General features: G+C 53.0%; 4 protein-coding genes across 4 annotated transcripts; 2 read left to right on the top strand and 2 right to left on the bottom strand.

Moving 5' to 3' along the window:
• Positions 1-581: 581 nt before the first annotated feature.
• Positions 582-1141, bottom strand: PMZ80_011319 (uncharacterized protein; the record flags this gene model as incomplete). The annotated part of the gene is made up of 2 exons (XM_064879698.1): positions 582-732; positions 783-1141. Coding segments are annotated over 2 exons (510 nt in total), but the record flags the coding sequence as incomplete, so codon positions are not given.
• Positions 1142-1761: 620 nt separating this feature from the next.
• On the top strand, positions 1762-2382 carry PMZ80_011318 (uncharacterized protein; the record flags this gene model as incomplete). Its single annotated transcript, XM_064879697.1, has 1 exon — positions 1762-2382. The coding sequence occupies one exon, from the start codon at positions 1762-1764 to the stop codon at positions 2380-2382; it is 621 nt and encodes a 206-aa protein (XP_064724535.1).
• A 3610-nt stretch (positions 2383-5992) lies between these two features.
• Positions 5993-7720, bottom strand: PMZ80_011317 (uncharacterized protein; the record flags this gene model as incomplete). The annotated part of the gene is made up of 2 exons (XM_064879696.1): positions 5993-7273; positions 7328-7720. The coding sequence occupies 2 exons, from the start codon at positions 7718-7720 to the stop codon at positions 5993-5995; spliced, it is 1674 nt and encodes a 557-aa protein (XP_064724534.1).
• Positions 7721-8181: 461 nt separating this feature from the next.
• On the top strand, positions 8182-9269 carry PMZ80_011316 (uncharacterized protein; the record flags this gene model as incomplete). The annotated part of the gene is made up of 3 exons (XM_064879695.1): positions 8182-8281; positions 8333-8851; positions 8911-9269. 3 exons carry the CDS (start codon positions 8182-8184, stop codon positions 9267-9269), a joined length of 978 nt encoding a protein of 325 aa, XP_064724533.1.
• Between the last annotated feature and the right edge of the window lie 124 nt (positions 9270-9393).

The raw sequence follows: 9393 nt of genomic DNA, 5'->3' as shown, positions 1-9393 counted from the left end.
TCCTCTTCGTAACGCAATTGGTAACGATCGAAGTCGAGTAATCTATGCAGTGGCTCAGTGGAGCAGGTTGGGACCGTCCACGGTCCCTCTTGGTTGGACATGGTTGATAGCAAGGCTCGTCGCCGGGGGTTGTCCAGGAAGTTGATGGTGCTAGATTGCTGTCTCCTGCGTCGGAGTATGATGGCAAGAAGTGAAGTAGACTGCTCGGATGCGATGTTGTCTTTTGTACACTTGTCGTCCCATGCTGGAGAAGCACGCCACTGTTTTGACGCGTAGTATTCAAGTCGAGCGTGAGGTAGACTTAGTGGAGTGATTTTCGACGCGTTCCTCTAACCAAGAGAAACAAGAGGCTGTCGATGAAGGTCCTCCGATCGATCCTGACGTGGCAGCTGTGAAGGCAAACAACGCGCCACGCAAAGTTTTAGGCTGACAGGGATGGTTGGGCTCGTCAGGCACGTTGCTGCTATCTGCTTTGCACGCGTCGTAGCCGATTGTGAAGCTTCGGCGAAACAACGCCTTCAGGCACGTATCTCCACTACTAGCTAGACACCCGACATCAGATGGGTGGTCTAGCGGCGAACTCGGCAGGCTGGTGATCGCCTTTCCAAATCTTCCCTCTCTGCAGCCGCTGCGAGCACTGCGTCGATGCTTTCCCGCACTTCTCCCATTTTCAAGGTGGAAGGCTGCTTCCTATCTTCTGGCTCGTAATGCGCGTGTGCTCTTTGCTGGTATCTAGTCAGGTGTAAGCACTTCGATTCGCGGAAGTCACGAGCATATCGTACCTTCCGTTCCCTCTGCTAGATACTGGACCGTCATGTCCTAGGCACCAGGCTCTTGCGGCAAAGGAGTGATCAAAGTCCATGTGGACGGGTTCGTAAAGACGCTCGCTCCGCTCATGTACGATGATGCCTGCTCGCTCCGGCTCGACTTCTTGATGGGCACCCGTGTCTGTGCGTAATTGCTTTAAAGCATATTCGTAGAGAGGCTTATCATGTGCGATGATGTCTTCATGCTCCGGCTCGATTGGTTGATCGGCACCGGAGTCTGTGTGCAAGTGTTCTGTCACACATTTACAGAGAAGCTCACGCTGCTTGTATGCTATGCTGCTTTCGACCGCTTGAAGGCGGTTCTCTCGATCCATGACTGGAGGTTATGCTTCAGACGTGATGAACACTACGCAAGATCATGAGGATACGACTGGCTTTTGAGTAGTGGAGGACCCTGCCTACCCTTCCTGCCTGCCACTTGACTTATCGCGTGAGTGGACGCCAAACACTAGCCTGTGTGATTGGTTGGCGCGCTCACTGCTCTAGCAACGTGTCACAGGTCAAGACCGCGTCAAATGTTGCCACAGACCGCCATATAACATGTTCCTTTCAACCGAGTCTGCAGCCAGTACGGCCATGGTCTCACAGGCGCGCAGTACAGGAGTAAGGTACTATCCGGTTTGGTGCCGACTTCCAGTCCACTGTACTGTGTGTTCTCGTCAAGGGACTGCCGAAGTCGAGAAGGACACAAAAGTTGTGTGTAGCCAATGCCGCTCACCATTCTGTTATTGTTGTGAATGTCGGCGGGAGCAAGTCTGTGAGTGGAAGCCTAAGTGCAACGGCTATTGGACGTTCGTTCTCCCATCTCACGTACGAAACGGTCGAGATTGACTTAACAAAGTGCAATTTGTTCTAAGTGCCAAAAGTCAATATAGTGCTCACATCGACGAGCACGGACGTCGCAGCCACCCCACACAGTATCGAGCCCTGCACAATGCCAGGTGGTCCGTCTACCGTCTGCGAGCCAACGACATTGCTACACCGCGATATGCCGAGGCCATCCAACAGGCGCATCAAGGTGGAAGGAGAATTCAAGACTCTATCCATCATCGACCATGCGATATCGCTGTACGAGGACAAATGGCTGATCATTCGGCCAGCGGACACAGTGGCATTCAGAATCCAAGATTTCCAGAAGTCCATACCTGGCTATCAGCATTCAGATCTCGGAGTGTGTCAGCCCCACGAGTACCTCGCCGTCGACAGTAATCGGTCTGCTCACTGTAAGATTGCTCAGGACCAGCTTGAGCTGATGTTGAAGAGGTGGGATCTTTCCTCCGAGGCGAACTGGAACCAGGTCGGACATCATGCGGCCCTTGCATTGTTGGCACTGTGTAAAGGAAAATGGTTCGATGTGGGCAAGACCCGAGCCGCTCTCAGACGGTGGAGGGTATGCGGAGAGGACATCCAACTCACATTTGAATCTCAGTCTCAAGTATGTGAACGCAAAGTGAGGTTCGCAGATGCGTGGGATCTCAGGAGACAAGGAATTGCTCTTGTACTGCCCTTCGCTCGTATACCTCTTCCTACGACGTGGTACAAGGCAACAACTTGAAGTTCGAAACGTAGTGGGTTGGGCGGAAAATTGTCGCACTTTCCCTTTTTCTTCGAAGCTGATTGCTCCGTTAACGGAGCTGGTTGGGAAGGCTGCACTATTCTCATTACGGCAGAACTTGAGGCCCACTATGACACAAATAAGATTCTCTTTGTTGCTGATATGGTAACCTAAGAGTGTGTTCACCACTGCGGGAATATAATCGAAACACTTCATCTCGCTGGAGTCGGATCCCGATATGTTTTCCGAACTGACATGCAACCTTGGCGGGTCCGCAGTAACCGACACCGTAGCTGCCTAGTATTCCTTACTTCATGGGTGTTCCACCCTCTTCGAGCGTAAGCAACACTAGCATAGGCGTTCACATGCTTTTGCTCGAACTCAGCTCCTATCCAAAAGGCATAAGGTGCATGTGACTTAGTCTCCGCTGGTACACCAGTGTAGCTTCAGACTACCAGAGAAGACAATGATAAAAGACGATTGCGCATGACATTTGCTTTATCACGTGCTGCGTAAACTTACTGAGCAGCTGACAGTTATGTGACCATACCATCGGAACACGCTCGCTTTTGGAGCTGAGAGACTTGGCTACGGGAGATCTGTAAGCTACTGCAACTGAAACGAAAGTGATGGGTTCTGCTAGGAACCCACCCTTACTCTTCGGAGCTTGGCCCGTGGATGCCTCTAAATCCGTCGATTCGTGGTGAAAATGACCGGACCTGGAGGGGAGTCGAATACATAAGGAGAGAGGAACGTACTTGCCCAATATGCACATAGTGAAGCGAAATCATTGCCAAGGCAAAGGAGATCGTCTAGATTTGGCTTGTGAATACCGAAGACTGATGCGCCCACAGAAATAGCCTAGCATGGACTACTTTGACTCTGGAGCTAATAAGAGAGACACGCGTTGGGAACCATTGCTGCGTCGAACCACATGGCGTCGGGGCTAAGCTCTAAGCGAATCGGAAATGTTCGGTTTGACACTTTTATCGAACGCTTCGACCAAAAGGTGAATAAGTGAACGCGCTGTATTGGCTGTTTTAAATCTCTAGAGTTGCTGTCTTCTACCATCCAACATAAATATCCCCTAGATACGTTGTCGACGGTCAATTTCAATCGAGGTTATGTGGAGATGGATCGTGCCTGGGTGACGCCCCTGTCGGAGCAGATTATCGACGGTCACACCAAGACGTCAGTCGATGAGGCCGCTCCGACTGTCCAATCGAAACCTCTAGTCGATCTCGGCGAGGTGCAGAAGCAGACAATACACACAGGGTCGTTATGTGAATGTAGCGCCGTCGTCAAAGATGTAAATGAGGATCGGCCTTTCACAACGCCAGAGCTCCACGATGAAATCTGGAATGGAGAAACGGCTTCAGCCTGAGTCGAACACTTCTTTGCCGCACCCCAAGAGCTTTCACCCTGTTTCATAGCAGAAGCGAGCGAATTCCAACACCGTATCGATACCGGCCTTTCGATGAATGCTATGAGGACATCAGATCGCCTTACGACCATGGCTACATTACCCGGGATCAATACTCCCTATGTGTATATTAGCACAGGGCTAAGCTGCGGTTTCCTGCACAAAGAAGATATGAACCTCTTATCCACGAATATCTTACGTAAAGGACACCCGAAGATATGGGTTATTGTTCCGACGAGGGAGTCTGACAAGCTGGAAGCCTGTATAGCCGATCCAATTTCCTCGGTCTACACATTTGACCAGTTCATCCGCCATGCTGACCCTGTGATCAGCCCTCGTCAGTTAGACCTATGGAAGGTAAAGTACTCTCTTCTGGTTCAGGACGTTGGAGACCTAATTGTAACGGACTACAACGCGTATCATCAAGTATCAAGTACTGGACCAAATACGGCTGAAGCGATCAATGGGTGCGAAGCAGAATGGCAACCACCATTTTCCTATTCTGCCTGCCACAAGAGATGCAACAACCAGAGCGGCAGATCTCGAGCGCTATGTGCCTCGCAGTTGAGCCACCTGAGCCGGCAAGGCCGGCTGAATCATATGCGAAGAAAAGCGTAGGAACCAACCTTAAAGCCCCGGAATATGCCTTCGGGCAGGCAAATGCGAAGTCGGGTAGTCCCCAAGCTAGCATCCGATTATAATCAACGGTAAACTGTTTGGTGCTCAAGGAAAAGGAGAGCCTAGTAGCTGGCACAATGCTCAGAGTCCTCACTATCTGTACAGGACAACTCGAGACAGTGAACGCGTCTCTTCTTCAAGCAGACATACGGGCTTGCGTTAGGTGGTGCTGTTGAGCGCCTACCGCAGCCTGTACCTGGCTGCGGCATACGGAAGTGACAGTCATATACTCGTACTCTGTAGTATGCTAAAACATGATGCTATGCAAGCGATTCTTACAGTTGGCGATTAGGTGGCAGGAGGAGCGGCTATTTCGGGCTGAGCATGTGTTCGTTACATGAGCAGATATACTGCACTGGAAGGAGGTAAGAAAATGCTGGGGGGAAGAACACACCTGGCATCCGGAAAGGCACTGATGACTCTTCAAGACAGCATGTTCGTGATATCGGCATGGAAGTCACGAGATTGGCCACAGCAATTGTGAAACATAGTAGTGCTGGCCGCAGAAGAAGCTGCCGCATCACAACTGGCAAGGCATAGGACTCGCTTCGACAGGACTCGCACCCCTACCATTCGCACCGCTTATCATACAGCGCACCCACACGAAGTGGCACTGCTAGTAGAGAATGACCACCAACGTGGGCATCGAATTGACCCTGCAGCATCAAGGAGCAGGAGGGCCCTGAATTGACAGGGTGCCTCGGTTCCATAAGGAAGCAACACTCTCTGACCTGGTGACATATTGGGGGCTATCTGTCCTCTGCATCCGCGACTTCTTGTGGATGGCATACATGGACTTTGTGTCCAATTCTGGTGGCAACAGTGCCTGCGACAGTATGATCCGCCTCTTGGGGGGCACTAGTGTGTTTCATCGTTGCTCCGACCGTTCTGGTGGCCGTGGTGGGGACATGATGAGCACCACCACCCAATGTGAAGGTCACTCGTCGGCCTCAGGTACGCCCGTATTGGTAGCACTATTCCACCTCGGTTCTGTCGCAGCTCCTCCTCTCCACCATCGGACGAGACCAACTACGTCACCACGGAGTGGTGGCAGAGACAGCCCGTGATGGTGAAGTTGGCGACTCCGTGTGTGACCTGAAGCACTCGAACGAGCACATTTATCCGTCAGGGGTAGCCAGCCATGCTGTACCCGATCTAAGAAGTGAGACACTGGCTGTGACGCCGTTGTCGATGCCCAATTTGAAAGCTGAGGCATCGACGACGTTCAATTTCCTGGCACTAAGACTGAAGGACGGCTATGCAATGCATTACTTGCAAAGCAAGCGCACAGACATGATGACAGCTTGGGTCTACCGACACTCGATAGCAGGACACAAATTTCTCTCTTCCTCAATATTATCGTCAGTCCTGAAAATGAACGGCACTCAGTTCCGAGCGCTTCTTGCAGATTAATCAGTCAAAACAATATACGTTGTACTTGTCATTGAACAACGCTGCTCGACCTGAAATGGTGGCGGGCTGCCATTCCTCGTCAGGCACAAACACCAGCTATTCCCCTCGCTCGAACGATCGTCCAAGCTTCTGCTTCAGCTTCGCCTTGTAGGGAGTGACTTCTGTTGGTGACCGTGTGATGGATGGAGTCTGTCGCTGGGATCGACTTGTACGGAAGCTAGTGTCCGTGTCTTGCGTGCTTTGCGTGTCGAACAACTCTTGTGAACCTGGCACCGCTGCAGCCACGACTGAGTCAGATCGTCTCATTTGTGTCGACCCATGCCGAGAACGCTTGGAACTGGCTGGACTCAGGGCCAGCTCATCTACCGAGGTGTCTGAGTCGCCCTCCAGAGGCACCGACATGGACAGAGACGTATGGCTGCTGACATGCGTGCTAGATGGGGTATCGGCCAGCATTTGAGCCGCACGCTTGTTAGCCTGCTCGATGAAGCTCTCTCGCTGGGCGCCAGCAAGGTCGCGGGCATTGCGATAGTAGGTGGCGCCTTTCTGAAATGTCTCTCGATCGCTCGTCATTGCGAATGCCTTGACCTGTGTCATATGATACTCCGCCTGTTCCCCAGTGGTCTGCGGTGCTGTTGGATGCGAGGTGTACATCTTCAATTGTCCGTCGAGATAGGTAGTGGTAAATGAATACGCATTGCCGTCGTAGACCACCTCGTCGGCCCCATAGTTCTGTAGGCTCTGCATGGCTCGGGCACCAATTGCTCCATCGTGACACGCCTGCTTCTTGGCCACATCCGCACGACCCTTCTCACTCTTGGCTTCGAAGAAGAAGTTGGGTGCTATAGGGTTGGTTGTGTTCGTGGATGGGATGATCAGGTCACCGAGCTGATCGCGCACTTTCTTGTCAACCTTAGAGGCAGCAACCCCGTCGTACAGGTCAGGCTTAGCTGCCGCAAGGTCTTTGTTGAACGGCTTGATGTGGTTGAACTCGACGTCCCCCTCAGTCTTCCAATGATCATCTCGGCCGCTGATGCCAAGCAGTACTTTCTGCATCATCCTCGTTTCGCTACGGGCTTGGGCATTGGTCCGCTTGAACTGTCTAAAGTCCTCGTCCGTAAAGCGCGATGGAGACAGTGATGCTCTTTCCGCGCTCAGGTGTCGCAAGATGTCTTCGTAGTTTGTAGGGACAGGCGCGTCGTCGCCATCATAATCGTGGCCTTCAGGATAGACGTGTGCATCGATCAAGGCCTGTTCGTACTGGCCACTGTAGGGCGTAGTCTTTGAGGTTTTCGTCGATCTCGTGCGACTAGAGGCCGATGATCGCTTCAGACTTTGACCGCTGGAGGCACTCATCGGAAAAGGAGCAAGTGCAAACTGTGGTTCAACATTAGCATGGTATGCAAGCTGGGAGGTGGCAGTTCGACTTACTCCACGAAGATGTGTGAGGACGGGACCACCACGACGGGCAAATCGCTGGAGTCGCTTAATATCAGGTTCCTCAGGTAGCTCGAGAAGCAATGCACTAGAAGGAGCAGGAGTGGCTCGATCTCTGCAATTTCGTGTCCTGTCGTCAAACTCTCGCAGGGCTTGCCGGCTGAGCTGTACTTGCGAAAGTCGATCCCAGAAGCCAGGGCTCGGTTGGTAATGGCGATGAGCAGAGGGCGAAGGCTGGTGTCTTTTCGGAGAAGGAGGACGACACTCGTCAGCAGCGTGTTCAGATGAAGAGGGAGCGCGTCGCTTGCGAGAGGATGGATTGTGGTCGACCGCAGGCATGAAAGAGAAGGAGTGACCAGGTGACGGACGGCTGTGAGAGTGCGACATCTTGTATGCTGAGTTGTCTCATCGATCGGCGCTCAAAGTTCCCCCACCGACCCTCATCTGTGCCGCGTCAAAGTCGATACCTTAGCGTGTCAGGTCGGTCGGCGCTTCCTGCAGAGACATGCATGGGGTGGCAGGCACCAGCATGCGTAGCTCGAAACGGTTGGTCGTGCGTGATCGAAGTCGCCCTCAGGGCTCCTTCATGCACGGTCGACGTGAGGGTCTTCTGTGCTGGTGGAAGTGCATGGCGCGTAGCCATGCGTGTAGTATTGAGATGGTGGTTGTGTTTGCATGTGGTAGATATGGAGCGAGAAGTCCGAGGTTCAGCGCAGGCGCATTCTTCTCGGCATTCATTCTTTGATTGTCAAGGCAGGTTAGCCGAGGGAATATTTGAACCTTGGCTTCGCCCTATCTTGCCTTGAGCACAACGTCTTCTTTACAACCACCATGTACTCCTCCTTCTCATGGGTGACTTCGTCGAGCGGATGCGCGCTCTGCGCATCGGAGATCGATACCAGCTCGTGCAGCTGCTGGGTGAAGGATCATTCGGCAAAGTCTACCTAGGTGAGCACGACGTCTATTGTACCAACGGACTTAATGCTGACTCATACACAGGACGCGACGCAGAGACTGGCGATGAGGTCGCCATCAAGCTGGAACATTGCAAGATCGACCCTTCGCTCCTCGACGAAGAGATCCGCGTCTACCAGAGTCTCCAGTCGAAGCCGGGGTTTCCCCGGGTGTTCTGGCATGGCTGGCAGGACAGCTTCCAGGTCATGGTGTTTGAGCTGCTGGGACCGAACCTGGAAGACCTGTTCTGCTACTGTGGCGAGACGTTCTCCCTGAAGACGACGTTGATGCTGGCCGACCAGTTGCTGCATCGGTTTGAGTCGTTGCATGCCGCCAACTACTTGCACCGCGACGTCAAGCCCGAAAACTTCTTGCTGGGAACAGGCCGTCATGGGAACACCGTCTACATGACCGACATGGGGCTGGCCATCTATCGACCGCTGGTCACGGCACGCACAGCCCCAGGGCCACTGCACTTGCCCATCTCATCCGAAAGAGCACCACGCGAACCGAGCTTGATCGGCACATGTCGATACGCCAGCGTCAACGCCCATCTCGGTGTCCGTGAGTGCTTCTCCTCCTTGACCTTTTTGCACCCTCCACTAACCAAGCTGTGTGTTCAGCGCAGTCACGACGAGATGATCTCGAAGCATTGGGATACATGCTGATCTACTTCGTCACCGGGTCCCTGCCCTGGCAGGGCCTCAAGACCGTGAATCGAGCGGAGAAGTATCGGCGCGTGCTGGAGATGAAGCAAACCGTCAGCGTGGACGAGCTCTGCCAAGGACTGCCACCTGCTTTCGTTACATATATGACCTATGCTCGCTCCTTGAACGAAGACGATCAGCCGGACTATCGCTATCTTCGGAACCTGTTTCGCCAGCTGCTCCGCCAACAACGCTTTCAGCACGACCACGTGTACGACTGGACGATCCTGGAGTTCTATCGACAGGACCGCGCTGAGGCACAACCTCAAGACTGAAAGCACGGCGAAGTGAAGCTAGGCCTCAGCTCATACTGAACAGGACCGACCACCGAGCACGAGACGTGGGAGATACGAAGAAGGTTACGATGCGCACACATCTTACCGACTCTGTGCAGCGGAA

The sequence above is a fragment of the Knufia obscura genome (genome assembly GCF_036327395.1).
Source record: "Knufia obscura strain CCFEE 5817 isolate CBS 148926 chromosome Unknown scaffold_49, whole genome shotgun sequence".
Classification (NCBI taxonomy): domain Eukaryota; kingdom Fungi; phylum Ascomycota; class Eurotiomycetes; order Chaetothyriales; family Trichomeriaceae; genus Knufia; species Knufia obscura.
Note: the sequence above shows the minus strand (reverse complement) of the source record. Positions and strands in the feature narration are given on the sequence as shown.